General features: G+C 41.2%; 1 protein-coding gene across 4 annotated transcripts; it reads right to left on the reverse strand.

Annotated features, from left to right (window-relative positions):
• Window positions 1-187: 187 nt before the first annotated feature.
• On the reverse strand, window positions 188-27,060 carry ubp1 (upstream binding protein 1). Of its 4 annotated transcripts, none has more exons than XM_047383968.1 (16): window positions 26,373-27,060; window positions 21,007-21,158; window positions 10,771-10,847; window positions 10,589-10,694; window positions 10,400-10,506; window positions 10,123-10,275; window positions 9,928-10,038; window positions 8,897-9,004; window positions 8,508-8,614; window positions 8,348-8,402; window positions 7,546-7,639; window positions 6,674-6,764; window positions 6,383-6,501; window positions 6,146-6,288; window positions 3,475-3,526; window positions 188-3,379 (listed from the first exon to the last, which is right to left on the reverse strand). In XM_047383968.1, exons 1-16 carry the CDS (start codon window positions 26,456-26,458, stop codon window positions 3,342-3,344), a joined length of 1,599 nt encoding a protein of 532 aa, XP_047239924.1. In that variant the 5' UTR covers window positions 26,459-27,060; the 3' UTR covers window positions 188-3,341. The 4 variants fall into 4 exon arrangements, with proteins under 4 accessions (XP_047239924.1, XP_047239923.1, XP_047239922.1 ...); XM_047383967.1 differs by lacking the exon at window positions 26,373-27,060 and adding an exon at window positions 24,128-25,069 and having other exon boundaries at window positions 7,546-7,636; XM_047383966.1 differs by lacking the exon at window positions 26,373-27,060 and adding an exon at window positions 24,128-25,066.
• Between the last annotated feature and the right edge of the window lie 388 nt (window positions 27,061-27,448).

A 27,448-nucleotide genomic window follows, 5' to 3' on the forward strand; every position in this document is an offset into this window, starting at 1 on the left:
TATTCCCCCTAATGTTTGCTGTCTGGGTCAAACATCACTAATCCTAGAGATTATGAGCTAAAAGCACAATCGTCATGAGTCATTATCTAAGAAAATGACAAAGTGTTTTGAAGTCAGATAAAATGAAGCACAGAAAGCGTGCTCTATACATCATTTACTTTTTGAATAAATATCCAGGACACGTGAGAAAGTTATGAAATTATTTATTCCCAGCACATGTGGTCGTGTACATCTCCAGCATATGATACTGTGCACATGAGAAGCATCAGGGTAACAGTGGTCACCTCTTTCCGGCTCGTGCTCACACAGATGGGCAGATGGTCGGCCAGGCCTTCAGCAGACTAAAACTATTCTTTTTACATCCATTTTATTTTCATAAATGTTAGAGCCGATGAACACAGGCTCCTCTGCTGTTGCACTCATGTCTGTGCAAACGCCTCAAGAGCTACAGTCCTGGCTCTGGTGCATGTTTAGACACAAACAGCTGCTTTCATAGCCTTGAGTTTTATTTGTCGATCTCCTTCTGATCTAGTAAGAAAAGGATTGGGGGGGGGGGGGGGGGGGGGGTGGTGATTGACTGGGGTGTAGGACTACTGACCACACATCGAACTAGAAGTTTGTGAATTTCTTCAGTGCAGGCTTGGTCTCTAATGTATGGAAAAATAATAGAGGAGGGAAGGTGGGATACACTCACTGACAAATTTATCTGGCCCCCAAATATCCACATGCTCTTCACTAAGTAGCAAGCTAAACACAACTTCTTACACTAACAGAAAAACAATTTCTGACATAACAAAATTATACACATGCGCGCGCACACACTCCCACACCTTGACATGTAAATCTCTCCAAAAATGCCAAAATGGATCAACTGAGTCTTGAGGTTTTCTTTTGCTTTTTGATAAGGCCACTCAGAACACATGACCTGTATCTGTATCTGCTAGACTACACCACCAGGTTTTGGAGAATGATGTGGCATTTTGGTATCTTACCAGAGGCCTGGAGCACACAGGAGCATCTAAACTATTAAGAATATCTTGGAGATCGTAATTTAAGCCAGTAATTCAACTGAAAAAGTGAAACTCAGATTCATTAAACAGAGAGACATCTTATGCATTTATTTCTGTTCATTTTGACAAGGCTTACAGCTAGTGAAACCATGAGATTCAAACTCTTAAATTTAGAATACAACACAAGACCAATGTAAAAAAGGTTTTTAATACAGAAGTGTAATGGGCATTTTATGGTCCACACAACCATGTTATTGGAAGCTGGCTGTTTACAAAGATTTGTATCAAGCATATTAAAGGAAAGGTGGGTGGAAAGAAAAAATCTATACAAAGATGCACAAGCAGTACTGATGACCACAATCTTGAGGATTGTGAAGAAAAGCTCTTTTGAAAGTTTTGAGATTCTTAAGGTGTGGACTGCAGCTAGACTCACTGCTTAGTACACATCTGTGTGTGTCACCACACACTGATATAGCCAGGATATGAGGCACAGGTGTCCTATTCCTTGTGTTAGGCCACTCTTGAGCCAGAAACAATGGCAGAAGCTTCTTCCCCAGACAGAGGAGGAAGAGGACTAGAGTTTTGCTTAGTGGTTCAAAGTCCCCTTTTCATTTTAAAATACATTTTGCTTTAAGGAAGATTAGAGAAGCACAGAAACTAAGTTGCTTAAGGTTCATTGGGAAGTTTCTGAAGTCTGACGAATTGGGGCATACTTACCTGCCCTCATTGCCTCCCCTTTTTTCCATCACTAAACTTTCCATTAATATTTTTGGATAAAGCCCTTTGAACAGTCAGCTTTTGAGCAATGAACGTTTGTGGCTTACCCTCCTTGTGGAGGGTGTCAATGACTTTCTGCTTAATAACCGTCAAGCTAGCACCTCTTTCACCTGATTGTATAGGCCTCAATATTTCTGAACTACAAAACTTTATTGGTCTCATGTAATATTCCAGTTCTCTAAAACGTTTGGTTTTCATCAACATTAATCCATAATCATCAAAATGAAGAAAAACACATTTTAAACAAAACCACCGTGTGCAATTAACCAAACGAGCTTCACTTTTTCAGTTAAAATTACTTGAAATACTTTTTCCAATGATTTCTAATCTGAGATGTGACTGTATGCCTCACCTGCTGCATAATGCTTACAGTAAAAAGGGTTTGCCGTTTTTTACCTCCCCCTCCCCACTTCTAAACCAGTTTTAGTGCTTCAAATTAGCACAAATTCAAGATCCACCAAGGTTTATTTCCATCAGTCAATCGTCTGTTTGGTCCACTATAAAGTATGTATTGTTTTTTTTTTAATAGGCACTAATACTCCACTGGACAGCATCATCAAGGGGTTTTATCTACCGATTTCCAAAGTCCTCTCACCATAATCCCGTAAACCAGTGTTTTGGTAAAGCATAGGAGTCAAATAATGATGTGTATGTACTCTGTGTATACATCTGAATAATAAGCCAAGCTAATGAGCCGTTATGGCACCAGAAAGAGAGCAAATTCAATCAGAGCAACAGAAAGAGCTGACTCATAAATAAAGCATCAACTAAAAATGGTAAAAGCACAGGCCATACTAGACGCACGTTAGCTGAGCTGAGTGAGACGCTATGTTGACTGAGATATGGCTGTAAGGTTTAATCACATAGTGAGGCTATATGATGAGCTGATAAATTCATTTCGTTTCATCTCAGCAAAACAAAAAAAGAAGCCAAAAATGAGAGCACTTTCACTCATTTACCCTGAATCTTCTGAGTTAGCACGCTCAGCCAATTAGAGAAAAGTTAATTAAGACATCCCCGTCGAAGAATGTTTAGTAAGCAGAGTAAGCCGAGTTACTCGTTCAAGCAACTTGGTATGGATTGCATGCTGTTCAGCAGTACAGTTTCATCAAATACTGGCCTAACGCTGGTTGTTTAGGAAGGGCAACAAGCAATAAGGTGACTTTTTTTTTTCTTCTTCCCATCTCTTGCATGACAAAGCACCACCCACCCCTCTCCCTTGGAGCCTCCACCCTCCCGACTCCACACAGAAACCATATAAAAAGACAAAATTAAAATCGGATTGAAATACATAGAACAATATCAACTACCCCCTGATCTGAAATCTTCCCCAATCTCTTCTTTTAACCAATCTCCTTCATCTTAATAATGTTTTCAATATGAAACAGTGGACACACCCATGTCAGATTCTAACATTTACATGGCTTCAGCGTAGTCACTCTGCTTTCCATCGAGCGATTGTTAAAGAGAGACGGGGAGGATGCAGAGCGACAGAAGGAGGCTTCTGCTCCAAAGCAGAGGGTGGAGTATTAGTGACGCCATCTGTGCTGCTCGCTACTTCAAGATAAGATGGAGTCCTTCGCCCAACTCATCTGGAAGGAGAACAGGCGAGAGGAGAAGAACAGTAAATCCTCAATCAATGTGGCTTGCTACCAGAAGTTCCTTAGTTCTGGAATTGTGTGCTTACCTTTGACAGTGCTGATCAAAAAACAGCTCTCGTCAGACAAGTTGTAAACCATCTATAGAAAAAAAAAAAAAAAAAAAAGATATTATTCATGTAAAAGTTACGTTTAAATTGTATGGCAATTCTCCAAATGTGACTTCCTGGAAAAATATTCGAGTCACCACAGAAGAAAATACAGTAATACAATAACCGAGTCAGAGATGTTTGCGGTTCAAAAAGCAGTGACTTATTTCTGTCTGACCTCAGTTTATAGAATCAAATCAACATAAAATGAACCCAGTTTGAAGAAAGTCTGGCCTATCGTTTCAAAAACAATTTTTTTTTACATTTTGTCACTGAAATGTTTAACAGTTTACAAATTTAAAGATGAAGTTAAATAAAATGTATACACAACTCCTGGCAGAACGTCTGGATTCCCTGCTCTCAGACGATCTTTTAGCTGTTGTGTTTTACAGGCCAAGCTAAACATTTCGGCAAAAACATTTCCAGCTGTGTCTCAGTTTTGTAGCCGGATTTTTCCTTGGGTCACCAAAACCAACAAAAACATATATTTGGTTCTAAGTAAATTAGTAATTCGTTGTTTGCATCACTTGATCCAATCACCCACAGTCCATAAAAGCTCTGTGTATCTCACTTTAACCCTGCGGTCATCTTTGGAGGGTTGATAATCATTTACAATAGGCAGATCTGGACAGAATCCAACTTCTATCATCCATCTTTACTAACTTTAGTCACCATTACCCATCATCTCAAGTACATGTCTCTTTGTTATCATCATCATATCAACAGCATTGGAGGGTTTCACTGAATAATTGAAATTCACAGAGGTCAACACACACACACACAAAATGCTGGGTTGATTTAACGACCCAAAAAAATTAATAAATGTTTAAATTGTTACTGATGTGACTTCTATTCATTAATTTTGTTTCAATTTCTTTAAGATAAAATTAAGAGAAAGCCTAAAAATATATGTGTAATAGGTACTAGCCAGTCTGAGATTTTAACAGTGATTCAGAGCAAATACAGAAGGGTTTCCATGTATTAAATGAAGGCTAAAAGCTGAAAAATATAATATGATCTATGTCCATGTTTCTTGTGCTGGAAAATATTTCCAAACATCTGTCTTTCTTATAAGCCAAGAATAAACAAATGTAGGCAGACTTCTTTCAACCATAGTTTTAAAACCTTGTGTCCATTCTGATCTCCACTTTCTCTTTTGCAACCATCCCTGTAGACTCATCTGCATTCTTAGACTTTCGGGTTGGGAAAAAATGTCTCAGTGGCATCGAGTGTGAGATACATTTTCTTTAAACATACTTTGCAAATAGTCAAAAAATAATTAGGCATTCATGGCAATGATGGGATTATAAGTGGAAGTGCACCAACTGTGCCCCGCATGGATCATTAAAACAGATTTGTGGCTTAAACATGTACTTCTAGTACTCTGAATAATTACTGCCAGAAAGCAGAGGGCCTGTGGCTGCAAAGCCTTGACAAAGTATTCACATTCTTTCACACCCTTTTCATGTGACTTAACAACCAAAAACTGCAACATCTTTTATTTAGGTTTATGTGGCAGACTAAGAAAGAGCAGCTTTTAAATATTCAGTAGAAACAAAATGATGCATGTTTTTCAAAAATCTTTTACAAAACATAAAAACTGTGGTGTCCCTTTGTATCCCCCCAGTCAATTTGATTGACCCCCCTTACAGTTACAGCTGTAAGTGTTTTGCAGTATGTCTTTATCTGCTTTGTATATCCAAAGAGTTAAAACTTTCCTCTGCTAGATAGCTCAAAATCCATATGAATGGACTAGGAGCATTGTTAGGATCTGGACTTTAACTGGGCCATTTTGATACATTTATATGCCTTAGTCTAACCTGAGGCTCCAGAACCACCAGTGGCTTTTTGGACCATCCACAATGGACCTTAATACTTTGGCTAAAAATTATAAAGAACCAACTTATGTTTTTAAATATAGATATAATAACAGATGATCAAAGAGGTTTTTGCAGTTTTTTTATGGAATAACTTTGGAAACTATTTGGTATTTTAATGCATACATTAAAAAAGGAACACATTACTATTGGCTGGTAATGCTAATAATAGTTAACCACCACAACAGTGGGCAAATCACACTTTTTTCTGACTTGCATCTAGAACCATCTCACCTCTGGTGCGACACCAGCTTCGAGCCCCAACTTCAAAGACAAATCAAAAGCCGCGTAAAAGACGTCCAGCCAACAGATTCTCCTACCCGAGTTGTTGATCTCTGCAGCTCCTCCACAGTAACCGTAAGCCTCTGTGCTGCTACTATGATTCATTCTTTGTTTGCCTGGCCTGTCAGTTAAGGTGGATGGCATTGTCTTCAAGGGTTTTCATTTCGGTGCAGCGGATTTTAATTAGGGGTATTAGAGTAAATGGGGGTGGGGTTCATATGTTGATTGGAAAATAAATAATTGAAAACAATGCATCTTTTTATCCCACTTCACATAAAATACCCAAAATATGAATTCAAAGTTTGTGGTAAAGGGGTATGAATACTTTCGTTAAAATAACACACTAAACCTGACCAGCAGAACAGATGACCAACATTACTACTTTAGCTTTTGCAGAGAAGGTAATATCTAGTTATGATGTGGCTCAAAGATGGGCATATGTATGCTTATACCTGGTCGCTTAGCAGGATGTGTATGCCTGTTGGACCCTGCCTGTACACCTGGTGGATCCTTCCCAACGGAATGATGCACACAGATGCAATCTTGCGGATGAGTTCTGCAGCTGTGAGCTCCTCTAAGTACAGAGCATGGTATACTGCAGAGACACAGACAGAGGCAAGCGTTAAAAACACGTGCAAATAGTAAACACACTTCAGCGCACTCCTAATGTCTGGAAAGTGTTTCTTCACCATGTAAAGTAGCAGAGCTCCGGGGTTCTCCATTTTCAATTGTGCAGTGTCTCTCCAGCAGGGGGCTCCCCTGAGGAGACTCCTGACAGACGTACACCGTCAATCTGGGACGCATTGACCTGCATGAAGGGAAGGCAGTTAACTCAGTGAACACAAACACAGTCTGCCACAGGCGTTTTACCCACACACAAAAAGCACAAGAGGCGCACTCGCCTTCTGTGTTTCATTTATTACACCATGCACATTTCAAGTATATGTACTTGAACAATCTGCATAAAAACAGACACACACCTGGATTTAAGTGCATTGTAGAGTCTGATCCCATCTGCTGGCCCACAAATCTGGACCAGGTCGTCCCGGGTTAACTTCAATAAATCAGAACCTGTGACAGAACAGAGCAGGTATTTGTCATGTCTTGCTCCAATCTTGTTACATCATCCCAATTTAGACAAAGCAGGACATGATTTAGGGCTGCAACTAATAATTATCTTGCTAATCAATTAATCTGTTCATTATTGACAATTGGATAGAAAAAGTAAAGGGATTTTTTTTTTTTTTTTACAGAATTTGTACCAGGTGAAGCTAAAACTATGCCTCTTGAGGAGTTCTGAGTGGATGATATTCACAAAGGTTTTCATCTTAAATGCAAAATATATCTATTTTTTTGTAGTTTTGGCTTAATTACTGCACTGAGTGGGTTGTTCTTTCAGCAATCGGCATATTTTAGAGTCGGTACACTCAACTTAACGATAATTCGAATACTAAACTAGTTGAAGATTATTTCAATAATCTTTTCAGCCCTAATCAGATTCCAGTAATAAGATTTACAGTAGCACTTTTATTCTGCAACTTAAATACAGGCACAAATGAGACAAACCTGCTAAATTTGAGCACCTACTCAGGTTAACAGTCAACACTTAATATTTTACAGTACTTGTCTCCCCAATTCAAACAAACGCTAGAGCCAAACGGTATCAGAACTGTCATGCTTGGTGCTTGTGTTTGGCAGAATACTCATCCACGAATTGAAATGTCAAAGAGCACTTGAAGAGGTACACTGTCCTTTTAAATCAACCCTTGGTAGATTGAAAATACCCCAAAACGCCGCTCAGGCAGCCCATCGCCAACTACCTCCAGATCACTGGAGCCAAATCTGTACGAACCTGAGAAATGAGAGAAGAGTCTAGCGTAGGAGCTGAAGCGGTTCTTTAACAGCCACTTCTGGGTGTCCTGTATGGAGGCAGTGGGGCTCAACTGCTGTACAGAAAAAAAAAAGGCTGCATTCATTAGTCAAACCTATCCTATAATGCCAAAATTATTACAGCTGCACATTGAAAAGAACTGCTTGGATACAACATTTGATGACCACTTAAATGGACTTTCTCAGCCGTTTACGGCCATAATACGTATAGATCTTTGTGGCCAAGGAGGATAATTGTGGTGATGGAAACGAGAGAATAAAAACGATTTTAACAGAAATATGCCATTGTTATGTTTTCCCGATATTGTGCAATCCTAGACTTTATCACATGACACAAAGCAAATACTTGTCTGGCGTACCGTTTCTTTGAGAATAATTACCATTGCAGCCTGCACCCTAAATAAGAACCTGATAACCATTTAAAGTTTGTAAAGAATGTGGTTAATTCCCATGGTCGACAAGGCTGCGCAGGACGGAAATCTGAGTAAAATAGCTTTTCCCAGGTCTGCAAATAACCGCTTTGCTGAGGTAATGACTTAACTCAACGCATGGCACACTTTTCAGATTTTTATTTGTGAAAAATAAACAAAAAGTTGCATTATTCCACTCACTATGTGATTATGCCACACTTTCTGTTGCTCCATCATGTACACCACTAACAAAACACAAGGTTTGAACATCGATGCTGAAATGTGACCAAATCAGCCCAGACAACACAGGCCCAAACTCATCCACCTGAAGCAGGCATGTAATTAGATACTCACCTCTGAGTTGCTATGGCCACCAGTATCCGCCTGGTGATTGGGGGAAGATGAGTCACTGGAAAACAAAACGCACCAACAATTAACATGGGTAACATCAAGATAAATGACATTTCAATACGAAGATGGAAACAAATTAGTTCACAGAATGAAACCAAAGTACCTGTCCAGCACTGAGGAGGTTGTGTAGGTGGACAGTGGGGTGGAGGTGAAGGAGGGAGAAGCTGCCTGGTTGGTGCTGGTGTAGGCGGCGTCTGGCCATGGGGAGCACTGAGCAGAGAGAGACACGTCTATAAATACTGCAGCGATTACAGGCAAACTAATGATGCAAAGGAAACTTTAAATACCTCCAAGCAAAGCTCATGGAAAAGTCAGTATATAAATGGGAATTTAGCTTTAGCACCATCTCCACTCCTCCTAATTACAAACATTTAGCATTACACTACCCCTATCACTCCAGGTGAAGGTCTATGAGTCTAATATGAAGACAGACTGTGGATGGCGTGACCAGGCAGGAGGGGGGAGAGGAGGAGAGGAGAGCAGGGTGCTTACACTGCCTCTCTTGGCCAAGGAGTCGCCACAATCAGCGGGAAGTGTCCGCTTGCTGGACTTTTTCAGCTCATGGTCGCCTGCATCTTCTATGATGGGCTCAAGCCTCGTCTACATACAGACACACAGCAGAGGTTAGCCAGCCAGTGACTCACACAAACACGCACACACAGAGATCGAGGACTTTTCATGTATAACCAAAGTAAAACCCTCAGCGTTTCTTTCTACAGATTTTTAATGTTAAAAACTCCAGACTTCTCAATTCTTCCTTGTTTCACAGCCCATTCTGGGCTCTGTTGAGTCACATGAGGTCTTAAGAAGATCTCAATCAAACCCGTGTTTTGGACCGCACATGCCCAACATAAAGACGATGAGACAAAACTCCACACATGTTCAGTTCATAAAGACTTGTGGCGCAATTAAACTATTGCTCGTGTAATTGTAAGGATCCTGATGTGCCAGTATGTTCCTGTTTGCGCATGTTTATAGCTTATAGCTGTTGTTTCTATAGTAAAAGGTGTGAATACCCAGAGGTGGTGCACCACAGCTTTACTTCAGAAATCCATTTTTGTGTCACTGCAAACCATCTCAAAGCACAAATGACACACTGCGCTCATGTATGAGCAGGAAGTGGTTGCAGTCACTACAGCAGCCCACTTAACATTATATATGTGGAGAGGCTGATGACCTGCTGCACACTGGAAATGTAATGTTTCTAGGTCTGTTTAACTGGAGCAGCATCACTGCACTGAAGCTTGATGTAAAACGAAGGTTACAGCAACAGGTCAGCACAAAACGAATGGTGGTTCTGTTCATCTAGATGGCGCTGCTTGAGATTATTGCTTGCAGTGGCTCTATTAGTGTTAATTTAGTGGGGAAACTCTCACAATATCCTTAAATTATGATGTAAAATGAGCAACTTGGCAGATGTTTGTTAAACTTATGGAAACAGAACTAAAAGTGCTACATTTCAATTTGTGCAAAAGCCAAAAAATAAATAAAAGCCTGTTAGTTTCAAGTGAAAGCATACTGACCTCTGATAGGATAGTGGTATCATAGGAAGGTTGGTACTTCTCCTTCTCCTGAGGGCTACGCTTCTCCATCTTCTCCCTGTCAGTCTTCTGCTTACGGTCTGCCCCCTTTGGCTGAACAGTGAGAAGACAAGATAAGTAAGTCAAAAGTAAACAAAATATGTTACCAGTGTACCCAGTGACAGACAGAGTGTGTACCTTAAAGACTTTAATTTGACAGGAAGCAGAGTGGAGGTGCTCTGTGTACTCTCCACCTTCTCCCTGGGTGAAGGTGTCGATCTGGATCCTGAAGGGGACGCCCTTCTCTCCGCCATGCTTCCTGGGAGTGAACTCCGTGCTGATGCAGTGCACCTGCAGACAGAACGGAGACAGCGTCATCAAAACACGTTTGATGTGAAAATTAGGTGGGGCAAGATGCAAGAGGAGAAAAGAGGGCAAGTTTGTTTGGAGCACGTGAGGATGTGCTTTGTGTTACCTGCACGAACACAGAAGTTCTTTTGTTCATGTCCCACAGAAACTCTGCAGCATTGAGCTGGGAGGGGTGAGTCTTGGGCTCAACAATGCCCACTGACATGGGAATATCTGGTTCAAACATGGAGATATTTGAGCTGCATATCACACACGAGACAGTTGAGTGAAAATGTTTCTCAGCAGGTTTCTTTACCGATGTCAAGGAGACGGTCCCCAGGACGATTCCACTTCCAGCCCTCCAGCTGCTGGTGTTCTGTGTACTGCAGCCGCCGGTCGTGAAACACTACCCGTACTGTGCTCTATGTACACACACATGCTCGTTAGATATGAAGAGCACAAGACGCAAGAAGCAGATGTTTGTAACAGCTCTCTCACCTTCACCATCTTGTTGTTGAGCTCTGGCAACTCTCCTGTTTTCCTGTTATCCAACATACGGATCTCATAAGACTGGCCTGAATGAGAGAAAGTAGAGGAAGATCTGAACCCGGAGGAGAGAAATTAAATCTGGCGCTTAATGCATGTGCTTTATTAATTCATATTAAGATCCTGGTTTTGTAATGTAAGCAAACCAAATTTCTTCAGAACAGTTCCCAGCAGGGATAAAAACACTTAATAACAATTCTTGGAACTTCTCATTGATCCACCAATCAGCTGCATGGCTTTTAATTATGACAATAACACAAAACGATGCAGTAGAAATAAGCCGCAGACGCTACTGAGGTTTAAAGATAAGGATGGAAATGACCTGACCATGAAAGACAAAAAATTTTAAAAAACTGCACAATGACTGAACTTGCAAATTGTCGTGGTTAAATTTACAAACGTTGCAATCTACATGTCAGAAAAAACCGCTTAACGTACTCGTGGCTTAACAACCAGCTCCATAATGGTTCCCATTAAACCCATTATTTACATGATTTAGTGTGTAAGGCCTCATGTTGTTATGGATCATACCAAACAAAGGCTGATGAGGTGATTTTCAAGCTGCGGGCTGCTTGTTTTCGCTGTATGCGACAGATCGATTGTTTTAACAGTAAACAGGTTAGAGATGAAGCTTTGAGCATATTCCAGTTGTTCACGGGGGAAGAAAATGACGTAAAAGTGAATGAAAAGATTAGAATCAAGTTAAAACTATGTAAAACGACACGCTAAGGTATAAAACATACTTTTCTAGTTTCTTAATATTAAGAAATGAAGCAGGATCTAAAAGGCTGAGTTCAAAAATGCCTCCTCATAAAATAATGCTTACTGAATATGAAGAGTTTTTGGCAATAAATACTACATTTGTTTTTTGTTTTCCTTTCTCCGGACTTCAGAGAGTAAAATACCTGAGCGTATACTATTTATTTCCTGATGTTTTGTTCCTTCTCTCGTCAACCATTCCAGGAATAGGCACAGTTGTTGTTTACTATATTATTATAAATTATTATTAATAATAATAAAAATATTGGTTGTAACAGTGGTAGTACAAGCTCTTATCTAATTATCTGTATTTATTCTTCTGTACTTGATTATCAGCGCTGTAACGTTTTAAATTAGATACCCCTACGCATACATTAAATGTCATTGCGCTTTTCTCCTAAAATTACGGAAATATTTGGACTAAAACTACTTCTTACCAGCGACTCCCAAGAATTATTATTATTATTTTTTTTTTTCTAAAGGATTTTGATGTTTTTATAATTGAACTCGAAAGCAGGACAAGTTGACGCCAGCTAATCAGCACAAAATGCCTCCCTTCACCACAGAGAACTTCGACAAACCTTTACAGAAATTGGTTGTTTTGGAGATGAAAATCCATCGACTAGAAGTGAATGTGGAGGTGAACATGGGGTACAACGATGATTCAACTCTTCCTGTGATCCCAAACAGTGACAGCCAGCTCAACAACTCAGCCGCCAATCAGAACACTGAGAATAAACCTACCAGCAGACCCCCCTGGCATGTTTTAGGCACATGCCCAAAAAATCAAGGTGAACGACTCACTGGAAGATGTCAGCAATTAAATAAATTAGAATGGCCAGAATTACAGAGAAATGCCCTCATTTCCCCTGGGAAAAGGAGATTTTAACAGCAAGCTGCTGTCACAACAACTGATAGGAGTGAGACATCTGGAAATAATGTAATTCATCCTCAAGAACAGATTTGCTCCACTACAGAATGAAAACCAGGAAAATTATCCATCTTCTGAGAACAATAAAAGGTTTGAGAACAACCTTCATTCTAAACAGCCTTCTCCTAAGCTGTCAGAGAAAAAGCGCCCTACCAGACCAAGAACCCTAATAGTGGGCAACACAGCTGTGGATGGGATTAAAAACTTCTGCAACAAGAAGAACACAGAAGTTATGATTGGTACCAGTAACGTGGTGTCTTGATATCTCAGAGAATATTCTTGCAATCACAGAAAAGCGCCCGACTCTAGAAAACGTTATTATACACTGTGGAGCCATGGATGACGTGGCTAAGAAAAAATCAGAAGGACTGAAGGAGGATTTCACTCGTCTTCTGAATATTGTTGGAGGTCTCATATCAAAGTGTTTCTCAGCGGACCCTTTGCACCGATTTTCTGTGGAGATGAGATTTTTTCCAGACTTCTGATGATTAATAAATGGTTGAAAAAAACGTGCTACCACACCTGTGAACTTCATCGACAACTTTAATATTTTTGGGAAAAAAAGACAACTCTTTAAGAAAGATGGTTTCTGTTTGAACAAGCTGGGAGCCAGACGTCTCACATCTAATCTCTTCTATTCAGTAAATAATCCGCCAGCAGCTTCGACCTTCAGGAGAGAACATGGAGTATCAACAACAATGATAACGCTGCCTCCAACAGCTCCAGCAGAAACAATCGGCCAGTTGGCTAAGAAAGAGAGGTCATCACAAAAGGTCTCCCCGCTGAAATTCACAGGAAAAGTGGACCCCCCCCCTGTTATACCCCCCTCTCCCCATAACCCAGACCCCGACCGCACAGAACTCTCCCATCTACCCACTGAGCCCGCTTTTTGCTTTACTGGATTCTGATAACATGAAAGGAGCTCTTAAGATCGGGACCCAAATGGCTCTGACATCTTCTCCATTCAACACCCCCCGTGGCCGAGGTCCTGCTACTGAACCAACATCTTCCAAATGCCGCAGACCTCCACCACCTCCTAAACTATCTCTTCCTAATCAGGACCTTCAAATCACTTCTCTGTGATACAGTCTGGGCCCCAGTGGTAACTCTATCAGAAATAGTCATAAAATCTCTGTGCTTATACGTGACAGAAAGAACAAAGCCAAAATGATAAGAGACAGTAATAAACAATCAAAAAAAATCCATAAACTGTCAGGTACAACCAGACACAGAGTTAATATCAGCAACTAAGTCATATAAACTGGCTTTACTGAACATTAGATCTCTGTCAGGAAAATCATTTTTAATCAATGACTTCATTACTGACCACGATCTTGATGTTATGTTTTTAACAAACATGGTTACATGAATTTAATGAAGCTCCCATTCTGATAGAGGCGACGTCTCCAAACTACAATTTTCTTTGTGAGAGCAGACAGCAAAGAAAAGGTGGAGGGGGGGCCACTTTGTTTAAAGATTTACTAAAGTGTAAAAAAGTATTTCTGGGCAAATTTGACTCTTTTGATTATTTGGCTCTCCAGGTAAAGAGCCCGGTCCGAACCATGCTCTTGAATATTTATAGGCCTCCTAAGTCCAAAACAAACATTTTCAGTGATTTTAATGAGCTTTTATCTGTGATATGTGTTGATTATGACTGTTTAATTATGGTGGGAGACTTCAACATTCACATGGACAATCCTGAAGTACAATAGATCTATGTGACACTCTTAGAAATATTTGTTTGACTCAACATGTTAAACAGCAAACGCACAAACAGGGACATATTTAGGACTTGATCATCACTAAGGGTCTAAACATTTCCAAGGTGTCTGTAACTGATGTTGCCCTATCTGATCACTTTTCTGTTATTTCTGAAAGCATCATCTTCGATGGCTCAGTTTGCCAAAGAGACATGATAAGAAAACGCATCTTTAAGGACGGTGCTGCTGAAACCTTTAACCAGATTTACTCTTCTACCTCCACCTTGCCCTGTAACACTGTAGATGAGCTGGTAGATAACTTTCATTCTAAAATCTTGGACATCATTGATTCAATTGCTCCAATTAAAGTGAAAGTCGTTTCTTGGAAGAAAATGTCTCCGTGGAGAAGTGCTCCACCAGTCAGAAGTGGAAAAAAAAAAAGAGTGTTGAAAAGCTGAACGCAGGTGGCGAAAGACTGGACTCCAGGTTCACTATATTATCTATAAAGAGAGACTATACAGATATAACCTACAACTGAAAAATGCAAGAGAATCTTTCTTTTCTGAGATCATCAGCAAAAACATAAACAATGCTCGTGCATTATTTGCCACGGTCAACAGGTTAACAAACCGTCCTATAACTGTAGCATCTGAACTCCACTCTACCAGGGCCTGCAATGAATTTGTTAAATTCTTTACTGAAAAAACCCAAAAGATCAGAGAGGCAGTCAGCACATCCACATCAACTCTAGGACCAATATTGTCTCCAACTAGAACTGATTTTGACAAAATTGACCAATTTCACCAAATAAATTACAAAAACTTAGAAGAAATCGTACAGCAACTAATCTCTTCGTCCTGCTGCTTTGATGTTTTACCCACAGATTTCCTTAAGAAAGCTTTGCCTGTAATAACATCTGATTTAACATAAATAATAAACACGTCCCTTTTGTCAGGTGTTTTCCCCCAGGCCCTGAAAACAGCAATTATCAAATCTCTATTGAAAAAGAGCAACTTGGACAAGCACAACAGCCTTTTGATGCCGCTCTTGAATGAGGTGAGAATCACCGCTGACTACATCCTCCGTGTATCCCGCTGTGCAACGCTGTCCCTGGGCAGAGGGGTGGCATCAACGGTGGTTGCACAAAGGCACCTGTGGCTGACGCTCTCTGACATCCCGGATAGGGATAGAGCCATCTACCTGGATGAGCCGGTGGTAGCCGACAGGCTGTTTGGGCGATCTCTCGACGCCATACAGGCGAAATTCGAGCTGAAGAAAAAGCAGACCGAAGCACTGCGCTGTATCATCCCCAGGCGAGATGTAAGACCCAAATACAGCTCGGGCACTCGCAAACCAGCGGTACCGCCACCCCCACCGAAGAGGGCTCGAGCCCATGAGCTTGAGACCTCAGACGGCACAGTCACAGAACCAAGGCCAAGCTCCCCGAAAGACGGCCTGGAGCAGGGGTCCTCCTCCGGGGTTCCAGAGGGACTCGACGCCCGGAAGAAGAAGCCACAGTCCTCCTCGCTGTGGGACTCGAGATTCAGGGGTTTCAGGAGCAGGTAGACATGTTTGCCAGTTTTCAGCGGCTGTCACCCAAAAGATGTTTTGCTGCTGTTGTTCGGGATCCCAGTCCCAAGAGGCGCTCTGTTTCCCCCCCACAATCTCCCAAGCACAATTTCCCCACAAATGCATTTGTACTAAAAGCCCCCAGTTTGGGTGCGTTGAACATGTTTCTGAGCACTACAGTTGTTCCAAATGTTTATATGTATGCTCCAAACGTTTCAATAAAGACAGCTTTTTCTATGGAAAAAAGTTAAAATCAAATGGCTGCAGGCGACAGCCAAATGAGGCTGCACCTCTCTCGCACGTCGGGAGAGGGCAGCACCGTTCCACCAACAGTGCCGCAGGCCAGTCGCCATGCTGCATATCTCCAGATGCAGCATGCGCACTCCAACCTTGGGTGGAGAGGACCGTTGCTATGGGTTACCGTTTACAGTTTCGCCGGAAACCACTCCGCTTTATTGGTGTGGTGAACACGGGGGTAATGGCCCAAGTAGCAGAGGTTCTGAGAGAGTAGATAAATACGCTGTTTGCAAAAGGAGCTATCCGTGCTGTTCCCATGTCGGAGATGAACAGAGGTTGGTACAGCTGTTATTTTGTTGTTCCGAAAAAAGGAGGCGGGCTTCGTCCAATCCTGGACTTGAGAGTTCTGAACAAATACCTCCGAACATACAAGTTCAAAATGTTAACACTCAAGCAGCTTCTGAGTGCTATCAGCCCGGGCGATGGGTTCGCCACAATTGACCTGACAGACGCTTACTTTCACGTAGCGATACACCCGGACCACAGACAGTTTCTGAGATTCGCCTTCGAGGGCAAGGCTTACCAGTACCTCGTCCTGCCTTTCGGTCTGTCTCTAGTGCCTCGCACCTTTACAAAATGTGTAGAGGCAGTGCTAGCACCTCTCGGAGAAACAAGCGTCCGCATTTTAACTTCTCTGGATGACTGGGCTTTAATAGCCAGTTTCAGAGAGCAGGCGACAGTGCAGCTGTCTCGGGTTCCGTCACACATGCAGGCCCTAGGATTTTTGGTAAATTCTCAGAAAAGCTTAGATATGTGTTAGATATTTCATCCACACCCAGAGCTGGGGAAGCTGCATGCCTACCTGCTGAGAGGTCCAGCTTATTAGCCAAAGGCATCCCCCCTGATGTGGTTGCAACAATCCAGAATGCAAGAGCATCCTCCACTAGAGGCTTATACGCTTATAAATGGCGGGCTTTTGAGCAGTGGTGTGAGGACAAGAACATTGTTCCATTTCAGTGCTTCATTTCAGTGTTCCATTTATGCATATAACTACTGTTCCCTGAAGGAGAGTAACAAAGTACAACACATTGCTGCCCCGCTGCTCAGCTGGGCTCGGTGAATAGCGGCTATCGAACTGAGTAATGACGACGATAACGGACAGGTATACAGTGCAGGCGGGGCCCGTCACCTGTCGTCATCACATAATTTGCCTACGAGGCGTGATTAGAGGTGGCTTCAGCCAGGACACGCGGGTGTGATATCCCATACTCATGTGTTGTACTTCGCTACTCTCCTTCAGGGAACAGTAGTTATATACAACTTCCTAACAATGACCAGCCGCTTCGATGTCTTCCAGTCAGGCTTCTATGCTCACCACAGTACAGAGACTGCTCTTGTCAAGGTGATCAATGACATCTGTATAAATGCAGACTGTGGAAGAACCACAGTGCTGGTGTTATTGGACCTTAGTGCAGCATTTGACACTGTTGATCACTCCATTTTATTAGAGCGCCTGGAAAACTGGGTCGGCCTTTCTGGTACAGCACTCAACTGGTTTAAATCCTACTTGAAGGACAGGGATTTTTTTTGTGTCAGTAGGTAACTTTACATCAGAGAGCACAAAAATCACATGTGGCATTCCCCAAGGGTCCATCTTAGGGCCCCTCCTATTCAATATCTACATGCTCCCCCTAACTCAGATTTTAATAAACAACAACGTAAGTTATCATAACTATGCAGACGACACACAGCTATACGTTACAATGTCACCAGGTGACCATGAACCCATTCAAGCGCTGGGTAAATGCTTAGAAGAAATCAATGCATGGATGGGCCTAAATTATCTTCAGCTGAATCAAAACAAAACTGAAGTAATAATCTTTGGACCAAAGGAAGAGCGTTTAAAAGTTAGCACACAGCTTCAGTTAATTCAGCTAGAAACCACCAGTCACGCTCGAAACCTGGGTGTAGTGATGGACTCATCACCCCGGTTCTAAAGTCCTTACACTGGCTCCCTGTAGCTCAGAGAACAGACTTTAAAATACTTCTGTTAGTCTATAAATCACTGAATGGCAGACTTGTTGTCAGTGTATCAACCAACCAGACCTCTCTGGTCATCTGACTCAAATCTACTCTGCATACCCAGAACCAGAACCAAACATGGAGAAGCAGCTTTTAGTTCTTATGCTCCACTAATCTGGAATAAACTCCCAGAAAACTGTAAAGCGCCGAAACCCTAAATTGCTTTAAATCAAGATTAAAAACGTATTTGTTTAGAGTGGCCTTTGAATGTGTTATCTAAACATTATTAGTTAAGTTTTCAGTCCAATTTTCCTTTCATTTTCCTATCCATCATTCTATTCTCTTTATTTTTTAATTACCTCTATTGTTTGATTTTCTGTATCACTGTAATGTTTTTCCTTATGTACAGCGCCTTGAGTGCCTTGTTGCTGAAAAGCGCTATATAAATAAACTTGACTTGACTTTATTTATATATTTATCTATGCAAGTCTGGTAATTATGTTATTGTTTTTTAATGCAATGTTTTTTCACATATTGTTAAATAAAATCTATAATTTTAACCGTTATTCAGTGGGAAAAAAAACATGTAGGACTAAAGAAATTATTATTTTTAACAAAATCTTTGTTCCTGTTCCTAAAACAAAATCTTCAGCCTTTTTTTTTATATATATAATGTAGTTTTTAAAAATAAAATGTGGTATGGGCTGATGTTCACACAGCAGGCACATGCCGCCCAAATCCAACGTTTCTGCCGGTATGCGACCCGTATCGGATTTTTAAACATTGGCCCAAACAGCACAAACCTGATATTTTCCCAATCAGACCAGGTTGCTTTCATATGGGCTCCAAAATCAGATATGCATCTGATTTATTTCAACAAAACCTCAGTCTGAAGAGTTATGATGCATCCTACCCTGCTTTTACATCTTTGAAAAGTGACAGACACCACAATTTTACACAAGAGGAGATGGAACATGCCAAGATAAAATGTAAACAATAGACGAGCCAAACATGGCCGACACCGTCGATGGAGCTAGTCTAGGGCTGCACCATAATTGGAAAACGTGAGATAATGTTGCAGAATGTTGCAATAGCAAAGAAAACAGTATTAATGTCTTTCTGCTGTGGGATCATAGCAAACAAAGACCCCAGATAATGAGTGGTCCATCCAGTTTCTGTCTCAACAACAAGGTTTTAATGAAAGATTGGCTTCTGGTAACCATCTGCTGATTTGGCACTGAAACAACTTAGCTGTAGTTTAATGATCTTCCAAGCTTACAAACTCTCTACCTTCTAAAACTTTTTATGCCAACAACAAATGTCACCAAATACAAAACAGGCAGAGAGAGCCTGAAGGTATGGAGGACCAATCATGCCATAATAAATATATACAGAAATAAATAAATGCTCAATAAATAAATACGCAAACAATTAAATACACAAAAAATGCAGTAAATAAATAAATGTAGGCAGTTATTAAATTATTCAATGAAACAATTTCTGAATATATTCTTAATTATGGCAGGATTGGTCCTCCATATTAACGCTCAGTTCTTTAACAATTAGACTTATTGCAGCATGCTGCTACTTGAGATACGCATGTTGAGTAGTGATATAGCTATAACAAACTTAACGATAAATTAGCCCTAAGCTAATCATACTTTCATTCGGCTCCGATTGTATTCAGCTTTAGATATTTGTAGCATTCATATTTCCTGTGAACACAGTGTGCCATCTAACTTCAGGTCTGCTCGCACTGGAGTCTGTGCCCGCGTTTAAATTATAAGTGTAAAGAAGCACGCAAAAAACAAAACGAAAAAAATATTTGGGTCACAGCAAACCGTTTGAAACAAGCATTGACACCTGCAGCGTGAACACAGCCAAAACGTCTCAGAACGTTCAGTTAGTCAGTCAATGACTTCCGGTGTGACTGGAGCATTAATCAGACGTCAGTCTTAAAACATACATCAGTGTTTCCCCCTAGGATTTTGGTGTGGGGGGTGTTAATGATGTGCTTCATTCGAAGTCTGTGCCTGAAAACCCCTCATAAAGCGCCTGGTAAATTCGAATTTTGATCCATATGAGCTTCCTCGAGGGGGAATAAACCACCACAGTTTATTTCTCTTTTCCTCTCCGCGCTCTCCAGCATTATTTAGACAATAAAATTGACTTTTTGAAAGAATTGTGTCTCCCCTGATCCTCCAATAAAACTACAATGGGAACACTGACGTTTCTCCGTGTTCTCTCTCTGCTCCTCGTGTGTGCGTCTGCACAGCGCAGCCTTACATTAAGACTTAGATAGGCGTGTTCCTCCACCATAAGTTAGAAACAATATAGTTCCTCTCCCGTCGCGTTAAATTGACGTACGTGTGAACACAAACAGATGTTTATTAATTTACTATATGGTGGTATATCATTTTTACATGTCGATGTTCATGTCAAATATCCGGACCTTTCTACGTTACAGAAACCTTTTATCCTGTTGTTGAAATGTTTTCCTCTCTGTTTAAATGAATGAATTCATGTGCCGAATTATTATGTGTGTAGAAGCTGCATAAAATGTATGGAGCAGTTTTCTACTGGTGTTAAAAGGTCGTTATGTAGTTCGACCTGCACAATATTCTGAAATGCAATCATCTTGGGAATATCAAGCAATTTCGCAATCACAAAGGACAACTTAGATGCAATATTAAATAGGTTTTTACATTCTAAGCGTCATGCATTCACTCTTAATTTTAATATCTTCTGACACTTTGATGAACTCTCATTCCTCCGGATGTCCAAACCTTCTATAGTTGTTAAAGCTCACAAGGAGTGGAAGGAACATGTGGGCTAATTCCAAACAATATAGTCAACATTCAACAATATATCACAGTTGCATGTCTTCTTAATAGTGTGCAGCCCTACTTGGAGTGTAAGTAGTGTGAGGTGTATAAAGCACATTTGTTTATGCTGCACTCTGACTGTTACCTTGGTTTAGGTATGTAAGCGTCTCGTCGTGCAGCTTGACAGCAGGCGAGGTGGCGGTACACAGAACATACTGGAATGGGGGATTTTTGGTCTTGCTGTCAGGTGGAAGGTTGGAGTCCTCCTGCTTAAAGATGGGCAGAGCCAGCACATCGCTGAAAGACAGAGACAGACGGGTGCGACAGTCAGCAGGAGGGTGATGCGGAAAAGACCAAAAAACAAAATCATACCTAAAGAGTTGAAGCAGAGTTGAACAATAACCCATCAGGTCTGCTCTTAATGCTGTAGAGCTTTTATTCATTCACTCTAACGCTTCTCTCTCATACTTAAACTCCATTAAATTATTGATCAAATCCGCCTATTTTAGAGGTGATGAAGCCGTTTCATTGATCAAACTGGTTTCTTGTTATATATGCATAAGGCTTCAGAGCAAGATAGATGATCAGAGACACCAGGAGATAGCTTTAGCTGCCAACATGTGTTATATGTCACACTTCGCAGCTAATCCATACAGCTGACCTGTCCTCGGTTAACCCTGACACACACTGCAGGAGTGTCAATGGAGGCCAGATTGGCTGTATCTGGCATGTGTGTTAGGATCCGTGTGCACATGAGGAATAAAAAACAAAAACAACCACTGAGATAAATAAAGCCCATCCCTGCAAAACAGTTCATTTTACAAAAGGTGATTCATGAGCAAAGCTGCCTGCAGGAATGTCCAAACTTTTGTTTTTTTCCTTTGGAGAGTTGCTGTCCAGATACAGCAAAACCTTGCAATTGTAACCCTACTGACCCATCCGAAGCGCCACCCCTTGACCTATAACGACTCCCTGAAACCTGAAGAGTGGGTTCCAGTGAAACGCATCAAGACATTTTATTCCCACCAGCTGCCGAGTTCAAACCCAGCCCTGGTATCACAGATAGCACACTCTCTGTTTTCACCAATTCACTTACATGCATACCATGAATTCAGCACTGGTGAACTCGCTTGCACTCATGGGCAACCGGCACACACAGATAAACAGGCAGAAGCAGCAAAGCGGCTGCTGATAAACACATGCTCATCCGTGGAGGTCTTGCCCCGCACACAGAATTATCACCATCTCCCAGTGACCTCTTACATAACAGCGGTACAGACCTAGTGAAACCCCAATAAGGGAACAGGTGCTTCACCACAATACCTCTCGCAATGCCTGCTGAGTTTTATTTAAAAATAAAAAATGTGGGAAGAATCTATGCATTCAGCACAGATGGACTGTAAATGCTGACCATGCAGAGTTGTCTGGAGAAATCACACCCCAGAATAAATGTTTACGGCACCAGGATCTGGTGTAGTGGCCGTGCATCAGTCATTTCAGCGTGACACTATGAAGATAAGCGTTTGGCTGCAGAAATCAACCAGGATGTGAACGAAGTGACTGACGTTTGTGTGAAGGTGCTGCAGCTGGAGCTGGCTAATATCTGATGGAGCCCGTATCCAAATGCAAACATGAGGTGACCAGTGTGTTTTCAATAATACAGAGAGCGTCAGGAAAACAAAGCGTTATGTACTCATAATAAACAGCGGGTTAAATAAACAAGGAGTCTTATTATCAAACACTTGTTAGTCCTGTCTAGAAATGGGCCAGCTTACTGCTATCAGGGCACATAGAGGTTTCATAACGAGCTTCAAGAAGAAAATCACGAATATTTTCCGTCATGCTGTCGAAACTCATTTTAATGACAGAGAAAGAGTTTAGTTTGTGACTAGAGCAAAGTTTAGAACCAGTCTGCTGGTTGAAAGGAAGCTACTATGCTTTTCCCCTTGATTACAAAAAAACAGAAAACTTCGTCCATCTGAAAATATTTCTGGTTGGAAAAACACAGACAGCCATGGCACAGAAACTAAAGGAGCACCACTCATCTCCTGTGTCAGGGGTCTCCAGCTACTCTCCTGCAACATTTACAACTGCTCCATAAACCTCTGCTCCAACACACCTGAATCTCACGAATGGCTCATTACCAGGCCTCTGCAGAACTCGATGACATGCTGAAGAGGTAAATCAGCCATTTGGTTCGCGTGAGCTGAGATGCATCTAAATGCTGCAGGACCCACAGTGCATTAAGGCAGCCGTTTTAAAACCACTGTTTGGAAACGAAGAGCGGCCTGTCTTGTGCAGGTAACTGCAGGCTTTATGCGAGCAGACACCCGAACAAACTATTATTTCAGTGCAATAAACCAATAGCAGAATAATAATAAATCTGAAATCTATCAACCATTCTTTTTTATCCAGCCCATAGAAGCAGCGCCCGGGAATGTTTCCAAAATGATGCTCTTTTTTCATAAACAAACAACACAACATTATTAGGGAAACTTTTCATAATGATAATCAATGGAAGGTTAGCTGAATGGACCAAACAGCGTTTAGTAATTTTGGTTCGTCACTGAATCCAGTTTGCTGCTGGAAATCAACAGACATGAAAAGAGGAAGTATTTACAGGGAGAAAACTGTAGGAGTTCCAAGTTTTTAAAGACATTTTCCAGGGTGGATCAAGAGGGGAAAAAAAAAAATCAGCTGAATCAAGTTTGAGGAATAATTTTAAAATGTCCATCTAATCTTTATGTTTAGTTTCAGCAAATGCTGTGATAAGTCAAGGTTCTGATGGCTAGACGTTACACAAGAATGTACAAAAATGAACCAAATATTAATCATTACTGCACAAATCAATAAAACGGTAAAGTTCACAATAGGTACCTCCCTTATTTACACACTAAGATCCTAATGGCGGGTTCAGACAGGGGGAGAAACCTTTTGTTTCCACATACCATTAGTGGTTAAAAACACCGTCTTCCTACGCACTTCCTCGTTGACACCAAGTTTGTATATGTTGTAGCAACACAATTACTGCATGGAGGAACATGATCAGCTGATCTGTTTGAATTGCTCTGCTCACCCCCCTCACAGTTTTGTGATTTAGTGTAATCTAATGTTTGACCCCGATCATGGCACCCCCGCTGTCACTGTTGTACCGCAAATCTGAACACAAAGAGAAGCCATTACACCCAGTACAAAGGGAATAACCCCAGACATCTTCCACATAGAGTGTGTGTGTGTGTGTTGAAGATGTTGAGCCCGTCTCTAACCTCATGCTGTAAGCTCCAGCCCCGAGCTCCTGCCCGATGCCAGACAGGCTAGCATCGAAGTCATGCACCAGCCCCGACTCGATGGTGGCATCGTCCATCTTCAGCACCCAGGCCATGGGCCCCAGCTCCTTGTCCTCGGCTTCTACCTGGAGGGCCGCCAGCTTGCTTCAGGTAAAGGCTCGGCTAACGAGCAAAAGAGGGTCTCTGCAGCTTGTGAGAGACGCCCGCTGGAGCAAAGTTCTGCTGCTAAGCCCGTTAGCTGCTCATCTGCAGGCTGGGAAGGCGAACAGGTAGTTTTGCCCGGAGACTGAATTCACCACCATAATTCTGTTTGGCTTATTAAAGCGGTTTTACCCTCAAACTAGCGGCAAACTGCCCTAGAGAAACAATGAGTTAAAACCCCATCAGCTAACAAACAGTCGTGACGAAAGATGCGGACTGGTCGTCAGCATGCTAACGTTAGCTAGCTTTACAAAGACATCTTTTACAGAGTCGGAGCTAATCTAACAGTCTCGTCGTCGCTTCAATGAGTGTCCCCACTGTCTGGTTAGCGTCCGCTCAGCAAAAATGCAACAAGCTGAGAAACTATATCGCAAGGGTCCAAAAGCCCCATCCCACGCAGCGTCCGCACAGCTGTTGCTACCTGGCTACCAAGCTAACTAGCATCAACTTCATTTGCTTTGAATCAGCTGCCCAGTGACCTAAAACCAGCTCTCCTCAATAAGGCTCTGCACCATCCCCGTCATCTCCTCTCTTCTCATCGCGGTTAGGAAATCACCGCTCGGGCTTCCCGTCTTTCAGAGGTAATCCTTTAACCATCCAAAGTGTACCATTTGACACAAAAACAGGCATCAACATGGCTCCCTCGGCGTACAGACTGACTGTAGCTTCTTGCTGGCTCACCACCGCCAGCCTCAGGAACGATGCCAGGACGGAAACCACCCAATAACAAGCCGTCTCTTGTGCCCACTGCAGAAGGATTAGCCAATCAGAGGGCCCCTAGCTTCCGTCATTGAGTTTCACCAGTGATGGGAATTCCGAGTATTTTTAAGGGATCCGAGTTATTTGGCTCAGTTTGTAAACTAGTTGACTGTCTTGCTGATACGGAACTAGTTCTCACGTAAAGTACATTACACACTGTTACAAACTTTGTTTTCTGAACACAATAGTTCGCAATTGATGTACAATAGCCATCGTCTTCCACACTGCACCCACTCTGCAATTAAAAGCAATGGCTCTGTGGGTTTGCTTCATCTGCTATTACAACCTTCTACCATTTATTTTTTTTTTACCTGATTTTGTTGTCCTTGCACCCAATTCTTTGCTTGAAATCCATTCCATCAATCCAATACACATTTTATGAAACTTCTTATTATAAAACTTTAGGGTCAACCACCCTCATGGTAGTTTAAAGTTGAACACGATTAGGTGTTTCAAAAGAACAATTATTCCAAACTTTAAAACTGGTTTTGCAATTGATAAAGCAGGCTAAGATCAATCCTACTGAAAATTTATGGACTATGCTAAAAAAGCCGAATCCATCCCAGGAAACCAGCCAGTTTAAATGAGCGCATTGTAGAAGTTTTGATGATACATCCAGTCAATTATATCAGTTAGTAAAGATCTCTCTATCTATCTGTCTTTAATTTTGTATGAATCATTTTGACCTTGTTTGGAGGGAAAAAAACATCTACAATAAATCCAAAACTATGCATCAACGTCTTATGTTTAAAATCCAGGAAGTTGTTTGTCGTAATATTACACGATCCTGGAAAAACAACTGTTTATATAAACAATTGAAAGCAAAGAATTGTGCAATTCGTGTATATTATGAAAGTATGTAAAATTGTTTATTTTACAAATTATTTTGCTAATCAATTAATCTGTCAACTATTTTTTTTTTTTTTTATATATACATAATTTTAACCAGGTGAAGCTAAAGCTGTGGCACCTGAGGTGTTCTGGATAGAGCGTATTTACAGACAAAGAAGTTTTTTCATTTTAAATGCAAAATGTCTATTTTTGTTGTTGTACAATTTTGGCCATATTACTACTGTGAATGAGTTGTTCTTTCAGTAAATTGCATGTTTTAGAGTCCGTAGTTCACGTAAAAGAACCGATCCATTGAGTCGGTTCGTTCTCGACTGACACACAGTGTTTAGCTCTCATAGAAACTGTTTATTTACAAAGTAATTGTTGTCAACAAAATATGAGCAGCGCACTGCCAGGTGGACGAGCACCTTACCCTGAGTAGCTGCTGCTGCTGTCTCCACCCCCGTATCTCGGCACCGGAGCCCGGAAGTTTTCGGTGTAGGACTGCCAGAACAACATTTGTGCTTTCCAAACAGCTGTCGCTCCGGAGCGATTCAGTCCTGCGGTAAATCAATGCGAATCAGTCCGCCGGCACTACTGAGATCCAAACGGAACCGAAGAGTCTCATTCATGTCAGTGAGAAGGAAAAAGGAAAACGACGTCCCGGCCTCAGACGTCTTATGTTTATCTCTGTTTTTGCTCCCACCACACCGCCGCGTAAGCAATAATCAGTCGGAGCCTCGCTGTGTCGCAACTGTGGGGAGTGTCAAAGTTTTTTCGAGCAGGGTACAGGCGCTATTTTGGACCGAGGGGTTCGAACCGCTTCACCTCTTAGAGTCTAACCTGAGGGGAAATCCAGCATAGTGTTTCCTACATACATCGAGGCCCAGTTTTCAATTGAATAAATGTAGCTAAAGTGATAATTGAACTTAATAAATAAATATGTTAAAAACATATATTGAAATTTAATGTGAAAATCATCACTTTGCCATTTGAAATCATATGTTAAAAGCACAGGAAATTATTTAATGGGTCATTAAAGCCAACGTGCTACAGACAAGGTGATTGGTCTGTAGTTAACCTGCTCAGCCGGTTATCCAATCAGGTGTTAGGATCTATTTGAGGCGTCATACTGACAGTTCAAATCCTTCCACGATGGAATCTAGCGCAATAAAAATAATTAAATAATCCTATGATTTTATAATATAATGAATTCAAGTTTTAAGTATTGATCTACAGATTCAACGATTTGTATATTTAAAACATTTGCATTATCATAATGATAAATACTGATACATTTTAACAATTTAATGTATTACATGTTTTTAAACTATCAGCAGGTGTGAAAAATGCTGTAAACAAAGAATGCTTTCAGAATGGTTCTCAGTAGTTTAATATAACCTCCCCAACAACCCTATACCCTTCCAAACCCTTTGTGAAGTGCCTTGAGACACGTGTTTTGAATTGGCGCTATATAAATAAAACTGAATTGAATTGAAATGTGATTGT

The sequence above is a fragment of the Girardinichthys multiradiatus genome, chromosome 13, assembly GCF_021462225.1.
Source record: "Girardinichthys multiradiatus isolate DD_20200921_A chromosome 13, DD_fGirMul_XY1, whole genome shotgun sequence".
Lineage (NCBI taxonomy): Eukaryota > Metazoa > Chordata > Actinopteri > Cyprinodontiformes > Goodeidae > Girardinichthys > Girardinichthys multiradiatus.

Coding starts and splice junctions, on each gene's coding strand:
- ubp1 (XM_047383966.1), bottom strand. CDS start 24,243: ATGGCCTGGGTGCTGAAGATGGACGATGCCACCATCGAGTCGGGGCTG. Junction 8,403..8,507: donor ACCTCCTCAGTGCTGGACAG/GTACTTTGGTTT, acceptor TTTGTTTTCCAG/TGACTCATCTTCCCCCAATC. Junction 6,765..7,545: donor ACTCTTCTCTCATTTCTCAG/GTTCGTACAGAT, acceptor GTTCTGTCACAG/GTTCTGATTTATTGAAGTTA.